Source organism: Gossypium arboreum, chromosome 1 (assembly GCF_025698485.1).
Source record: "Gossypium arboreum isolate Shixiya-1 chromosome 1, ASM2569848v2, whole genome shotgun sequence".
Taxonomy (NCBI): domain Eukaryota; kingdom Viridiplantae; phylum Streptophyta; class Magnoliopsida; order Malvales; family Malvaceae; genus Gossypium; species Gossypium arboreum.
Window position 1 is genome coordinate 40,327,703 of NC_069070.1, and position 16,382 is coordinate 40,344,084.

Sequence of the window (16,382 nt, forward strand, 5' to 3'; positions counted from 1 at the left end):
GGGTTAGACACATTGTAATTTAAAAAGTTTGTTAGAGTTAGAAATTTTCAATGTAGTCAGACTTTATTATGTCAGATAGCTTTTGTACAAAAATATTTTTTATAATGTAATAAAGTCGATTAACGAATTTTTTTTATTTTACTTTGTTGCTCAAACCAAACTATTACAACTATCTCGCAAATGTGTTCACGGCAGTGGCTAAGGCATGTGAACAAGCGGTTATTTTCGCAAAGGATTTAGGATTTCGAAAAGTGATCATTGAAGGTGATTCATTTACATACTAAAGAAGGTACTTAGTTCTATATCGGATAAATCTTCAGTTAATCCGATTATTCAAGGTATCAAAGTGATTTCCAAGGAGTTAGAGAACATCAGTTTTGTTTTTTCGGTCGCAAGCAAATAATGTGGCACATGTCCTGGCAGGAGAAGACCGGCGATTGAGGTCACCGAGATTCCGGATTGAAGAAGCTCCGATGGCAACGGAGCAGGATAGAAGACTAATGGATCTCACGAGTTAATGTGTTTTGGCTTCAATCTTTGGATATTGGAGAAATTTCTTGCGTTTTGAGCTCTCTCTGATGCTCATCCAAAGTGTTTTCTCTCGATTTTGTTCTTAGTTTCAACGATTCGTTTTCTGCAAGTAGAGCAAAGAGAGGGATTGCAGTTGCTGGGTTTGATCTTTGAGAGCAGAGTCATTGGTTTTCGGGAGGAAAGAGAGGGTCGATTTCTCTTTCTTTTGTTGTTTCCAGTTTTAATTTTGCTTTATCGAGCTTGTGATAGGAGGTGTCTTAGGCAGTAGTTATGATGTTGGCAGAACATATTTTATTTTGTTGTTCTCTCTCTCCTCCATTTTTTTTTTAATAAAATCCCAGGTAAGTTTAAAACATAATAATAATAAGAATAGTATTGGCAATCGTTTCCTTAAAAGCTCTGTTTTTCAACATCATGATCCTTGTATTAATTCTATAATTCAAAACGGAAAATAAACAACAGTTAGTGTAGGGAAAAATGAGTATAAATAAATAAAAAAATAAAAAAAATAAAAACCTTACCTTCAAGCTCAACTAAGAAAGAGTTGCCGTGAGTTCAATACTAATTTACTTTTTTCTTAATTTTGCAGGAAGAATATGAACGACGTATACTACTATATTTTGATTTGGCAACTATAGATTTTTCCATTTATTTATACTAATTCTTCATCTTGGGCCTGTCATACTTCCGTTTATTCAGAATAAAAATGGAAACACGCATTATGCTCCTATTATTGGGAAAAATATTGCTTCAAAAAGTTAGGAATCATATATTAAATTACACGGTGACAAATGGCAATCAAAATTTCTATAGTATTTAAAACCCCAGCCAAGACGGAGAATAACTCAGCTCTACAGTTGCAAGGTCCAACCAAATTAAAACGTAGGGAAAGCAGAAATACATAGACCATTTTCACAACCATGACCTGGGCATTTTGATTTGTAAATGACATAAAACAAGTAATGATGAATCACTCAACACTCGATTTATGTTATACATTGTACAACCAGAACTGGCCCCACCAAATGAAATTTATACAATATGAACTAAAACGCAATGCATCAGGCGAAACATGTCAAAAATATGATTCTATAGTATGGGAGAAATTACCTCAGCTTGAGTCCGAGTCCTGCCTGCTTGCTAAACACAACTCATGCAACTCATTGAGTATCCACTCCTCCCCCGTGTGTCCGCCCAACACCAACACCCTGGTCCCTCCAACCACACATGTACTATGTCCCCAAGCAAATTTTGGTGGTTGCCCAGGAACATTCAGTGTCCTCCATGATGGTTTCTCCTTCGAAGGATCCAGGAGAAACAGCTGAGAAGGAGAGTGTAATCCTGCAATTGAACCACCAAATATAATTATCCTCCCACAAGGCATGCTTACGGCAACATGATCCAGTCTAGGAGGAGGTACCACAGCATTTTGGCTACCAACACTGGTGAAGGCACTACAGTCCAGTTGCCACCACTGTGGTTCTTCGTCCTCCAAATCAATGGTGTAGGCTTCACCTGATCGCAATCGCAAGTTCCCGCTCTTTGCAAGCCCCCCAAACATAAGAATTTTAGTACGCCCATAAACTGAAAGCGAATGGCCCAACCTTGATGGGGGTGCCCATGATGTTGGAATCTCTTTCCATGTTGGCTTGTCTGTAGTAAGATCCAAAAGATACGTGTCACTGAGAAGCACCCCCGCATCCGTGCACCCACCAGACACAACCAACTTAGAACCGTCTATTGTGCAAGAGCTATGCCAAGATCTAGGGAGAGGGGGAGCACCACCAGAAACTTCTTTCCATGTAGGTTGTTTGGCATCCAAGTCAAGGACAAAGACGTCATTGAGCAATCCTTGTCTTCCACATCCTCCAAAGACCACCAACCAGGAACCATTTAGGCATGAAAGAGTATGGCCCCAACGCCCTGGAGGGGATGATTCCACACTTACACGCTGCCACGCTGGATTTGCAGCATCAAGGTTGAGAACAAACGTGTCATCCATAGGCTGCATATTGACTCCCTCGCCTCCGAAAAGGACTAGACGGTTCCCTGCTGCACATGCACTGAAGTTGCAACGTGAAGGCTCCACAGCACCACCTACAGTCAGTTTCCTCCAACAAACTGCCTCAAGAGTGGTCAGCTCTCTGGCAAGACGTCCCCATCCCAGTTTTTTTGTCATCATTTCCAGTGTACCAGTGACCTCTCTTCCCCAGGCATTTTGACATACCATCTTTCTCACATGCTCATTTTTTGTTAATTGTCGTATCCTTCTGCAGACAGATCCAATAGAAGCGACATCTCTCGGTGTTAACCGAGATAAAATGTTATGAGCCAAAACTTCATCAGAGAGCTGGAGTATCCCACATATTTCTCGATGCTGACTGAATGGTGGATTGCTGAAATGAGAGTATTGAGCAGACTCATCTAACTGCTGATTACAAGTCTCTTTGAAAACCGGATATGATACACGATTCAGATCTAGTTTTGCCTCAGAAAACACTTGAATACCAATAATGTGTGTGACTATTCCATCATCATCATGCATAGGTGCAAGTTTCAATATGTTCACCAACGGAGTGCCATCCTTCCTGAAATTCAGAAGCTCACCTTGGAATTCAATACCTTCCTCAAGACATCTCCGGATCTCAGAAACAACAAAAGGATCTACCAAAGGGTGCCGTCTTTGAGCACATTGATCTCTATACTGTAAAAACCGACTGAAAGAAATCCCATAGAGTCAATCTAGATCCTCTATATCAAGCAATTATTAAAAGATAAAGGAACATCACAACTAGCTAGGGAAGCATAAGCATTATTGGCAAATGAAAACTTCCATTACAAAATTGTGAATACTAGCCAAGAGGATGCCAACATGGAAATACATTAACACATTAAAACTAAAACAACTGAAAGCTGGATGTCTCTTGTTCACCATAAAAATCTTAAATCCTTTTCAACCCAGCCAAAGTGGAAAAAGATAAATTTGCAGCACACTATGCTCCTTTTAACACCAAAAAACAAAATTCGTCAACATTCTTGAGTTATTACTTTGCCATTGACAAACTTTTTGCTAAATATTCAGAGACGATGACTGATATTCACGTGTAGTTACAGTAGCTTAAGGCCTGCAAGATTTTTTTTCCCTTTTTTACTTCTCAAGCTGGAAAGAAGACTAAAATAACACACTAAAGCCATCTTTCAAAAAGGAGAGGTTCAATTAGATTGATACTTCTCTGCTTCTCCTTGCAACCCCTCCTTTTGATTATTGGCAAAGAACTTGGACAACCAAAGCTCACTCCAGACATGCTTCTTCTTAGTTCATCCCATACTGATCTACATCTGAAATAAGATAGTACTTAAGATTATGTTGGAAAATTCTCTTAAGAGAATTCATCAATAAGATTGTCAAGCATGTATTTCCTTTCTTTAATAATATTGCCTTGATTGGAAGCAGAACTAACTTTCCTACAAGATGAAACCAAAACTAGTTGCTGTAGATTATCCCTAGATCTTGAATCTTCTACCATTTATGTGAAAGTCATCATGATGAATGTTCACTTGGTTAAAATGCTTTATAGATGCCTTTCACCATGCTGAAAAGGTAGACTTACTAAAATGGGTTCAATGATCGAAACTAAGCAATTCACTACACACTCCTCATTTTATCTATACAAAAACAAACAGCTTCTACTTCCTCTCTCCCAAAATAATTGTAATTACACTACTTAAAAGTCAAGATTAAGTTTACTGGTTCTTTGACATGATACCAAAACATTTCTGATGCAGTGATACAAAAGATCCAAACTGTAACACTCAGCTACCTCTATTCTTTCTATTAATTTGAACACAAGTCCGATAGATCTGCTGATTCACATTATCAAGCCCTCAAGGGAAAGGCAGCATGCAAGAGATACAACCCATTCTATGTTCCTTGACACAAATGATCCAGAAGTTATTATACAGGGTTATGTAATTGACATTAAGAAATACTTTTTTGTTAATTTGAATTCGCCTAATGTTGTCTTTGTTTTATTCTTTTTTTCTTAGACTTGAGCAGTTAGGGCTGCATGTAACTTCAATATTTTCCACCACCGAAATGATTCATGTTCTTAGACCGAATAATTCATATCTATGACTTCAATTTAGAGCCTAGATTTACATATTCAACCTCAATATCCTGCAAAAGATAAGTTCAGCATTCATGATATTTATTTACTTTTCTTAAGATCAATCCCTAATTTTGTTCTGTTCTAATATTTATACTTTTTTGCTCTTAACCTTCTACTAACTAAATGAAAAACCAAAAAAAAAAAAAAAAAAACTGTTCTGTAAAAAGTCTTGAGCTCTTATCACCTTCATATTTGACTACTTGCAAGAAATAAATGTCCGTGAATTTTCTATTTAACACCTTCACGCCATCAAATGAGTAGCACGGCTCCAATAAACAAACACTTGCAACTTGTTTAGATCAATTACTAAAAGTTGTTTCAAATCACTAGAAATCATCAACTTTCTCTTAAATTTACTCAAAAAATCTTCAATTACTTCAAAAATCAGCATAAAATATTATTCAAAAACAAAAGGAAAAGAAACTAAAATATCTCACCAGTTCCTACCAAGGACTTCGTCGGCTCGGTAACCGGTGAAAACCTCGAAGACTTTGTTGACATAAATAATAGGGAAATCGGGCTCCAAAGCATCGGAAACAACGAAAGAAGTCGGAGTTGTAGGGTAATACAATAGTCCTGGTTTCTTCGGAAGCTGGCTCTCTTCTTCTTCATCATCATCTTCTTGTTGTTGTTCTTCTTCTTCTTCCTCCATTTCTTGTCGTTTTACTTCATCTTTTGCAAATCGTTGCCGTTTTCCACTGCTTTGCATCACTTCTTCTCCTTTAGACATTTTCTATTTTCTGGTGCTCTAAGGGAGGTGTGGGCTTTACCTTCTTCAAGTTTTGTTATTGTTGAAGGGAAGATATTTTATGCGTTGAATTTCTCTTATCCAAAATGCCCTCATTTGCCTACCATATTTGTAAATGTGCCTCCAGATGTGCTCTCACTCCAACCTTTGTAATTACCAAGTATTAGTTTTTAGATTTTTTTTTTTTACTTTTTTTTTTCTGAATTATCATTTTATTTTTTAGATTTTTTTCTTGATACTTATGAAAAGTAAATAAGGATTTTCCCAACTTAAGAAAAGTAGTCATATATCATTATTATACTTAAGATATTATTCATGTTAACAGTAGATTAATGAGTTGGACCTATTATATTAAGATATTTGTATACCATAAATTTAGGTATTTTTAAAAGTGCTTTTGGTAAAGGAATATTTTTGTAGAGAAGTTAAAATTTTTAATTTTTGGAAAATTTATTTTGGGTCAATTTTTTGGGACAAAGCACTTTTTATTTGATAAAATAGTTTGTTTAGAAATATTTTTATTCTAAAATACTTCTTAGAAATAATACTAAACACACTTTTAGATGAAATGGATAAGAACACAACTATTATCTCCGTAAAAGGTCAATTTTTTTTATTTTCTCCTCTGTAGTTTTATTTTCTTGTTTTTTATTTTTTTAGTTACAAAATCTATGGATTAACTAATAGCTAGTTCTGAAAAACTTTTAAAAGTGTTTTTAAAATATTTGATAATGTTTATTATTATTGTTAAAACTTTTGCATGCAAAACAATAAAATTGAAAATTTTATTTTCTAAATGAAGATTCATTTATTTTAAATTTTTCTTATTCATAAAATATTTACATTCAAATCTTTAATTAATATTAAGATTTATAAATAATCTATGATCACTTTTTCTTATAAATAATTTTAATTAATTCATTTTAAATTTTGATGACCGAAAGATATTACAATTATTAAATTGAAGGTTCCTAAATTTTTCTAAACTCAATGCAGTGATGGTAAGGAATTAAACCAAAAAAAGGGGAATGGCGGTCTGGTAATTAAATAAGAAAGGAGCGGCAACCAATAAAGAGAAAGCGTCCACATCAGTGTAGTGAGAAACACGTATCAAACTACAAAAGGGAGAAAAAAAATCTAAACTGAATCTGGCACCTGAGGGCTTCCACGTCATCAAGGTGGGAGAAGATATTTATTTTAGCGTCAGGATGGTGGCCGTGGCCGGCACTGGAAACGAACCCATCATCTCATCCCTCAATTCTATGGTCCTCACCCCCTCTCCCTTTCGCTTTTTTGGCCCCCTCTTTTATGTATGGGCTAATATCATGTTTACCTCTAAACTTTTCTAAAAATATTTGTTGGTACCTAAAATTTTTTTTATACTTAATTGATATCTAATTTTGTATCTTGTCAAATGCATTTCTCTAATTTATTAATGATGTTTATTTTTAAAGATTAGCATGTAGTTTGCCTCTTGAATTTGTTCAAAAATACTTAATAGGTACCCAGTGACGAAGCCAGAAATTTTTTCTTGAGGACCGCGAAATTAAATTATATATTTTTATGATAGTAAAAATATAAATTCATCATTTTAATAGTCTATATCTTTATAATTTTTAAATGATTAAATTATTTTTTATCATTTTGAGATGCCAAAATATAATTTTACCATTACTAATTTAAAATTTTATAAATTATAAATAATTTAAATGAAATTTTTCCATTTTAGGAGGGTTAGCCCTGGCTCCATCATGGTTGATACTTAAACTTTTGTAAATTAATTTATATTTTTAAAAGATTTTTAATTTTTAGTTTATGTTCATACTAAGAAATTGTCATGTGTCACTATAAGATTACCCATTAATATTACATTAGCACAAGTTAACGATGTTAATGACATCATTATCCTAATTTATTTTATTTTTTCATATAAGAGATTTGGATTTCAATATTTTGAATCAATTATCCTTTGACTTTTTAAAATTTTATTTTTTAAAGTTATTTAAAATATTTTTGAAAGAAATTTAAAAATATTTTTGAAAGAAATTTAAAATATTATTATACTCGATAAATGGAGATATTTAGCGGATTTAGATATTTAATGGATAGCTTGATTAAATCAAAATTGGATTAAAATAATAATAATCAAATTTAACGCTAAAATAAATGAAGGATTAGAATTTTACGAAATGACATGTTAGAACATCTTCAAATATTTATAGTGTTTCAATAACTATAAATGAAAGGGTGCAAGCAATTAAAAGTTATATTGTTCGTTATTGATCAAAGAGTTATGATTACTCATAATAATAAGTTATATCACTTGATTTTGTAATAAAAATTAAATAGTTATGTTTATTTAAGAGATATTACTTAAATCGTTGTATCTCTTACTTTAATAATTGTATTTATTTAAGAGATATTAGTTGAATTATTATGTCTATTTAAAAGATTCGGTTATTCATAAAACAGATACCCATTAAAAGTTATGTTTCTAGGAAGAGTCACTAGAATTCTTATAAATAGAAGTGAGATTTTATTTAGATGATATATCAAAAATTTCTCATCAAAAGTGTAACACCCCTCACCCTTATCCGACGCCAGGATAGGGCTCAAGGCGTTATCGGGATTTCACGTTCATAAACATATTAAATCAAGTCACTAAGTTGCGCTCTAATTTAAAACTTTTCAAATATGTATATCCTTTCCCTTAAACAAGCTTTCGAGACAAAACCGAGAACGTTTGATAAACTCTGGGCACATTGAAAAATTTCTTTTAACTTGAAGTGACACACGCCTGTGTGACTTAGGACATGCCCGTGCAATTACCCCGTGTCCAAGACTTGAGCATTCTGTTAAATTCACACGGCCAAGACACACACCCATGTGTCTAGCCCGTGTTCATTTAACAGACTTACCATTTTAGATGCAAGGGACACACGACCATGCCACACGCCCACGGGTGTGGCCCGTGTGTCACACACGGCCTAGGTACACGCCCGTGTACCCAACCGTGTAGATCCTATTAGGCTATTTTCCAAGCCTATGGTCCCCACCTTTTAACATTTATACTTAATGAATATTAAAAACAAAGTAAAACATAATTATGCTCTCATAAATGATCTTTGCAAAAACTCATTGCATGGAAACCTCATATCATTGGTTTCGTACATGCTAGGTTATTTTCCATCTTGTATTTATGTGTTGTCATACCACTTTAATACATTCAAGATTGGCTCGTTCTTATGACTCATTGCCAATTGGAATCCAGCCATCGCACATGATTACAAACTTGCATGGAAATTTTGTAGGTCATAGCCTACTTCAAAACAAGCCAATCTCTATGACCATAAACAAAAAGATAGATTTATCTTTACAAGCCTTCATTTGGCAAATCAAATGACACATATAACAAAATACTCAAAAGACCTATACATGCCATTGAACAATTTAGAAATGTCTTTATACCAAAGCTAGTCTATTTGATAGTATGCTGACTCTCCAACCGTCCTCTAATTTTTACGAGTCCTCGAGCTCTGTGAGAGACAGGAAAAAGAAAGGGGTAAGCATTTTCATGCTTAGTAAGCTCGAATAACCGGAAAGTAAACTTATGAAGTAATTAGCATGCAATCAAATTGGGCAATAAATTCAATGAGCATAAAATGGCTTCCCTATCACTTACACTCAATCAATGAGTTAGTCACATAACAATGCACTATAAAAGTTATCCTAGATGAGCTCATCATTCAACATCTCATTTGTATATATATATATATCACATTAATCTCGGTGAGTTTCTAGGAAATCTCGATGGAATACCCATTTACTGTCAATTCATACAATGATAGTTTCAGATAGGCACTCCCATGAACCTAACATCTTATGGCAGGATTACCAGTCCAGGCTAAATCCCCCATTTTATAAACTCATAAGGTGATGTTGGGATTACCAGTCCAGGCTAAATCCCTTAGAACGATAAACACCTTTATTGAGCTCGGATCTAAATTACCAGTCCAGGCTAAATTCAAATCCTAATCGGATTACCTGTCCGGGCTAGATCCTTTTATAAATGAGATCAACAGATTACCCGTCCGGGCTAAATCCTTACTGCAACACATGCAGGACTTCATTACACATGTCAATCATGGTTTATCTATCAAATTTCCTTTTTAACCTCAACTGAGACATTTATTACAATTTATACTTAAACATGCATTTCATAGAATTTCATGTTATTAATAAATGCAATCATCATGCATTCATAAATCATATAATTAGGCACATTGAGTGTTTACTTTAAGTTATCCAAACTTACCTGGTATTCGTTTCGGTGTCGTGTTTCGGTTATTTTGAAACCTTTCGTTTTCCTCGATCGACCTCCGGAATTTGTTCATCGGGGTCTATAACAATAAAAATAGATCATTAACATTCCACATTATACATTTCAAGTCTAAATTTCACCCCTGGTCCAAATGACCGTTTTACCCCTAACCTTTCACATTTTTACGATTTAGTCCTTAGGCTCGTACAATGAAATGCATGCAATTTTTACCTTACTCAAGCCTAGCCGAACACTTTTCCCTCTTATGGTAGCCTAAATTTTCCATTATTTTCACATTTCTACCACACATTTTATAACTTTTGCAAAAAGGTCCCTTTAGGGGTTTTTCATTAAAATCACCTAGGAAAAAGTGTTTAACACACTTCAAACTTTCATATTCCTCCATAAAACATCAAAATACAAGTAACTCATGCATGGATAAATTTTTAAGCATGAACCCTAGCATGAAATATGGGTAGAAATAGAAAGTGCAAGCTACCGGGATTTCAAAATTACAAAGAACATTAAAAACGAGACTTGGAAGCACTTACTATTGAGCTTGGAAAGCTTGAAAACCCTAGCTATGGAAACCCTAGAAATTTCGGCAGCATGGAGAAGAAGAATGGCTGATTTTTGGTTCATTTTTCCCATTTTATTTCACTTAAATGCCAAATGACCAAAATGCCCTTAAGCCCTTTCTTTGAAAGTTCATAAAATGCAAGCCCATTTTAGTCCAAAAATTTAGAAATTGGGCAAATTGCTCCCCAAGACCTTCTATTTTATAATCTAAAGAAATTTTATGCAAATTTCTTCTAGAATCCAAGTTTTGTAATTTATTCAATTTAGTCCCTAATTTTCCAATTGGGCACTTACTCAAAGGATTTGTTCATGAAACTTTAACACATACATATTCTCATATTCTAAGCCTCGTAATTATCATAAAATAAATATTTTGATGTCAGATTTGTGGTCCCAAAACCACTATTTCGACTAAGTACTATTTTGGGATGTTACATTTCTCCCCCCTTAGGGACTTTCGTCCTCGAAAGTCTTACCAGTGAACAGATTCGGATATTGGCTTCTAATGGTTTCTTCTGGCTCCCATGTAGCCTCTTCTACACCATGTTGATGCCATAAAACTTTTACTAAGGCCGCATCTTTATTCCTCAGCTGTTTAACCTCACGAGCCAATATCTTAACTGGTTCCTCTCCATAGGTCATGTCCGGTCGAATTTCAATCTCAGTCTGCAGAATCACGTGAGAAGGGTCTGATCGGTATCGCCTTAATATAGATACGTGAACACATCGTGAATCCTTTCCAGTTCAGGTGGCAATGGCAAGCGATAGGCTAACGATCCAACTTTTTCAATGATCTCGTACAGTCCGATAAATCGCGAACTCAGTTTGCCTTTCCGGCCAAATCTCAACACCTTTTTCCATGGAGACACTTTCAAGAATACTCTATCTATAACTTGAAACTCAATTTCCTTTCTTTTCAGATCAGCATATAACTTTTGCCTATCCGATGCCGCTTCCAAACAGTCTCGTATCACTTTAACTTTCTCTTCAGTTTCTTTAATCAAATCAACTCCGTGAATCTGATTTTCCTTAAGTTTTGTCCAATACAATGGAGTTCGACACTTCCTGGAATACAAGGCCTCATAAGGTGCCATCTTCAAACTCGTCTGAAAACTATTGTTGTAGACGAATTCTACTAGCAGCAAATATTTTCCCAACTACCCTGAAATTCAAGAATGCAACATCATAACATATCCTCCAAAATCTGAATCATCCGCTCAGATTGACCATCTGTCTGAGGGTTAAAAGCTATACTAAAGCTTAGCTTTGTACCCAAGGCTTCTTATAATTTCTTCCAGAATCTCGAAATGAACCTCGGGTCTCTATCAAAAATAATCGACAGTGGTACCCCATTTACAATCTCAGAAATGTACAAGTCGGCCAATCTATCGAGGGAGTAATCTGTCCTCACCGGAATGAAATGAGCCGACTTCATCAACTTATCCACTACAACCCATATAGCATCTTTGTTCTTCGGAGTCAATGGCAATCCTGTCACGAAATCCATAGTAACTCTATCCCACTTTCATTCAGGGACCATCACAGGCTGTAGCAAACCTGAAGGCACTTGATGTTCAGCTTTAACTTGCTGACATACTAGGCATTTCGACACAAATTCAGAAATATCTCTTTTCATGCCATTCCACCAGTACATTTTCTTCAAATTGTTGTACATCTTGGTACTTCCCAAGTGAATTGACAAGCGGCTGTTATGTGCTTCTTGCAAAATTTTCCAAATAAGTTCATTATTTTTGGGTACAAAAACCCTATCTCTGAACATCAAACATCCATCAGAACCAATCCGAAAATTTGATTCAATACCTGACTCACATTGAGTTCTTTTATCTTGCAAGTCATCATCATTAGTTTGAGGATCATAGATTTCCTGAAGGAATGTCGGCCTAGACTCTAGCTCAGCCAAGACTGAACCATCATCAAGCAATGCAAAATGAGCATCCATGGCCCTTAATGCAAACAAGGATTTTCTGCTCAACGTGTCAGCGACCACATTCGCCTTTCTCGGGTGATAGTCAATAATCAATTCGTAATCCTTGATTAACTCTAGCCACCTCCGTTGCCTCAAATTTAATTCTTTTTGAGTCATCAAATACTTCAAAATTTTGTGGTCAGTGAATATGTGGCAAGTCTCACCATATAAATAATGCCTTCAAATTTTTAAAGGAAAAACGATGGTGGCAAGTTCTAGGTCGTGTGTAGGATAGTTCTTCTCATGTGGCTTCAACTGTCATGAAGCATAGGCTATTACCTTGGCATCTTGCATAAGTACACAACCCAGTAACGCGTTACTGTAGACTATAAATTCTTTTCCCGACTCAAGTAATATTAAAACAGGAGCTTTAGTTAATAGTGTCTTTAACTTCTCAAAACTTTGTTGACACTTTTTCGTCCATTCAAACTTAACGTTTTTCTGTAACAATCTCGTCATCAGAGTTGCTATCATGGAGAATCCTTTCACAAATCTTCGATAGTAACCGGCTAAACCCAAAAAGCTTCTAACCTCGGTTACATTCTTAGGTGGTTTCCATTCGACGATAGCAGAAATCTTACTTGGATCGACTCGGATGCCTTCACCCGAAATAATATGACCCAAAAATCCAACTTCCTGAAGCCAAAACTCACTCCTGCTAAACTTAGCATACAGCTGCTTTTCCCGTAAAGTCTGCAACACAATTCTCAAGTGCTTTGCATGTTCTGACTCATCTTTGGAATAAATTAAGATGTCGTCAATGAACACAACAACAAACCTATCCAAACCTGGCCGGAAGATCCTATTCATTAGATCCATGAATACTACCGGTGCATTCGTTAACCCAAACGGCATGACGAGAAATTCATAATGACCGTACCTCGTTCTGAAAACCATCTTAAGTACATCCAATTCTTTAACTCGTAGTTGATAATAGCCAAACCTCAAGTCTATCTTAGAGAACACGCTGGCTCTTCTCAACTGATCGAATAAATCGTCGATCCTTGGTAAAGGATACTTATTCTTGATAGTTACCTTGTTCAGTTGGCGGTAATCTATGCATAACCTTATCGAACCATCTTTCTTCCTTACAAATAGAACCAGAGCACCCCAAGGTGAAAAGCTCGGACTTACAAAACCTTTGTCCGTCAGCTCTTGCAACTGTGCTTTCAACTCTCTTAGTTCAGTTGGTGCCATCCTATATGGAGCAATTGAAATAGGAGCTATCCCTGGCACCAGCTCAATACCAAATTCTATTTCCCTTTCAGGAGGTAATCCAGGTAATTCTTCAGGAAATACATCTAGGTACTCACATACAATAGGCACAGACTCAATCTTCAACTCTGTTTCCTTAGTTTTCAATACAAATGTAAGATAGACTTCATACCCTTTTCTCATATATCTCTGAGTAACCATTACGATGATCACAACCGGAGGCGTGCCCAACTCTCTTGAATCAACCCATAGAATCTCACCATCCGGGCATTTGAATTTAATATACTTACTATCATAATTTACAATTACATCATGCAGTGCTATCCAATCCATACCAAGTATTACATCAAATTCATCAGATGGTAACAACATAAGATTAGCCAGAAAACAATGACTCTGAATCGTCAAAGGACAACTCTTACAGACTTTATCAACCATGACTGATCTACCTAGTAGGTTCGACACTTTAATAATAAATTTCGTAGGCTCAATGAGTATGTTCAATCTAGATACCAAGCTCATGCAAATGCCTCGAGTCAATTAAAGCAATAACACTTGTATTAAAAAGGGAAAAAGTACCCGTAATAACATCACGAGTAGAGGCTTCCTCTCGGGCGCGTATCGCATATGTTCTTGCCGGGGTTAGAGCCTCTAATTTTGCAGTGTCTTTAGCTGCAACTTGACTGCCACTAGCACTTCCAGGATATCTCGGAGGTCTACCTCGTGAAACGGAGTACTCGACTTCGGGGCTACTTCCACTTCTTTCTCGACTCGCTCTAGACAGTCCCTGAGAAAGTGGTCAAGAGATCCACATCTGAAACATGCACCGCTCATCACTCGACATTCTCCGTAGTGAAATTTGTTGCAACTCTTACACTTCAGCTTTTGATCATCTACACTCCCCACACTAGTTACTATCGGGGAGGAAGACTTTTGGCTTCGTCGTTTAGAGCTTCTCGCCCTACCCGAATATTCTACTGATGGAATGGAGCGTTCATGCTGGCTCCTTAATTTCTTTGTGGGAAACGAGAGTGTTTTACCACTGGACCTTTTGCTCGCGACTCAGGCCTCTTTCTTTATTTTCTTTCTTTCGTTGTTAAGTTCATCGGCCTTCTTGGCCCGATCAGCCAATGCAGTAAATTCTCATATTTCCAGGATTCCAATCAACAACTTAATCTCCTCATTTAGACCTTTCTCGAAGCTTTTACACATTTCTGACTCGGTTTGGACCCATTCAGTTGCGTACTGACTTAGCCTCACGAACTCTCGTTCGTATTCTGCTACTGTCTTGTTCCCTTGTTTGAGTTCCAAGAGCTTCTTTCGCTTTGAGTCTAGAAACCGTTGGCTAATGTATTTCTTCCTAAACTCTACTTGGAAGAAATCCCAAGTTATATTTTCCTTTGGTACTACGGAGGATACGGTCTTCCACCAATGATATGCAGTATCCTTCAGGAGGGATACGGCACACTTTAAACACTCCTCAGGCATGCACGACAAATCACCTAACACCCGTGTAGTGTTTTCGAGCCAAAACTCGGCTCTTTCAGCATCAATATCAACTTTAGGTCTGAATTCCTCAGCCCCATACTTTCTAAGCTTATCAACAGGGGCTTTACCAATTTTTACCGGTGTCATACCTCGTAGCACATCCTCATCAGGTTGGTTAGGGGGCGGGGGAGGTCTTGGTATGTTGAGGCGATTCCTCAGATAATCCCCAAACCATTCGTTCATCATATCAAAGAAGGCAGCTCGGCCCTCTTGCCTGCCTTCAGACATAAGCCTTCTACTACTACTAGATACAACTCGTTGTACAGAAGCTGGAGCATGGCTCTCAGCTCCCTCGGACTCATCTTGTGCTTGATTGGAAGACATTTACTATATTCGAAACAATTTGAACAGTTAGGAGACGTCACACTATCAATATTCGAATAATGGCATGTACAGCAAACCTCAATACTCTCTACGGTAATTCTAGAACTGACTTACCGTAGCTCTAATACCACTAAATATAACACCCCATACCCGTATCAGACGCCGGGATAGGGCTCGAGGTGTTACCGGGATATCACGTTCATAAACATATTAAATCAAGTCACTAACTTGCGCTCTAATTTAAAAATTTTCAAATATGTATATCCTTTCCCTTAAACAAACCTTTGAGACCTAAAACATGTCTAGAGGCGGCGCAGGACAAAACCGAGAACGTTTGATAAACTTTGGGCACATTGGAAAATTTCTTTTAACTTGAAGTGTCATACCCTCGTAGGATTTGGGATATGCCTGTGCAATCACCCCGTGTCCAAGACTTGAGCATTCTGTTAAATTCACATGGCTAAGACACACGCCCGTGTGTCTATTCCGTGTTCATTTAACAGACTTACCATTTTAGATGCAGGGGACACACGCATACCACAGGCCCACGGGTATGGCCTGTGTGTCACACACGGCCTAGGCATACACGCTTGTGTACCCAATCGTGTAGACCCTGTTAGGCTATTTTCCAAGCCTATGGTCCCCACCTTTTAACATTTATACTTAATGAATATTAAAAACAAAGTAAAACATAATTATGCTATCATAAATGATCTTTGCAAAAACTCATTGCATGGAAACCTCATATCATTGGTTTTGTACATGCTAGGTTTTTTCCCATCTTATATTTATATGTTGTCATACCACTTCAAGATTGGCTCGTTCTTATGACTCATTGCCAATTCGAATCCAACCATCGTACATGATTATAAACTTGCATAGAAATTTTGTAGGTCATAGCCTACTTCAAAACAAGCCGATCTCTATGGCCATAAACAAAAAGATAAATTTATCTTTAGA

The 16,382-nt window shown here is 36.5% G+C and overlaps 1 protein-coding gene across 3 annotated transcripts; it reads right to left on the reverse strand.

Moving 5' to 3' along the window:
• Positions 1-1,261: 1,261 nt before the first annotated feature.
• Positions 1,262-5,732, reverse strand: LOC108486663 (adagio protein 3-like). Of its 3 annotated transcripts, none has more exons than XM_017790831.2 (3): positions 5,138-5,732; positions 1,952-3,248; positions 1,262-1,872 (listed from the first exon to the last, which is right to left on the reverse strand). In XM_017790831.2, the coding sequence occupies exons 1-3, from the start codon at positions 5,428-5,430 to the stop codon at positions 1,804-1,806; spliced, it is 1,659 nt and encodes a 552-aa protein (XP_017646320.1). In that variant the 5' UTR covers positions 5,431-5,732; the 3' UTR covers positions 1,262-1,803. The 3 variants fall into 3 exon arrangements, with proteins under 3 accessions (XP_017646320.1, XP_052884467.1, XP_017646319.1); XM_053028507.1 differs by having other exon boundaries at positions 2,047-3,248; positions 5,138-5,731; XM_017790830.2 differs by having other exon boundaries at positions 1,262-3,248.
• Between the last annotated feature and the right edge of the window lie 10,650 nt (positions 5,733-16,382).

Excerpts from the sequence above, each read along its gene's own strand:
- LOC108486663 (XM_017790830.2), bottom strand. The coding sequence starts at position 5,430 with ATGTCTAAAGGAGAAGAAGTGATGCAAAGCAGTGGAAAACGGCAACGA. Across the intron at positions 3,249-5,137 it reads GAAGTCCTTGGTAGGAACTG|TCGGTTTTTACAGTATAGAG; the intron begins GTGAGATATTTT and ends GATTTCTTTCAG.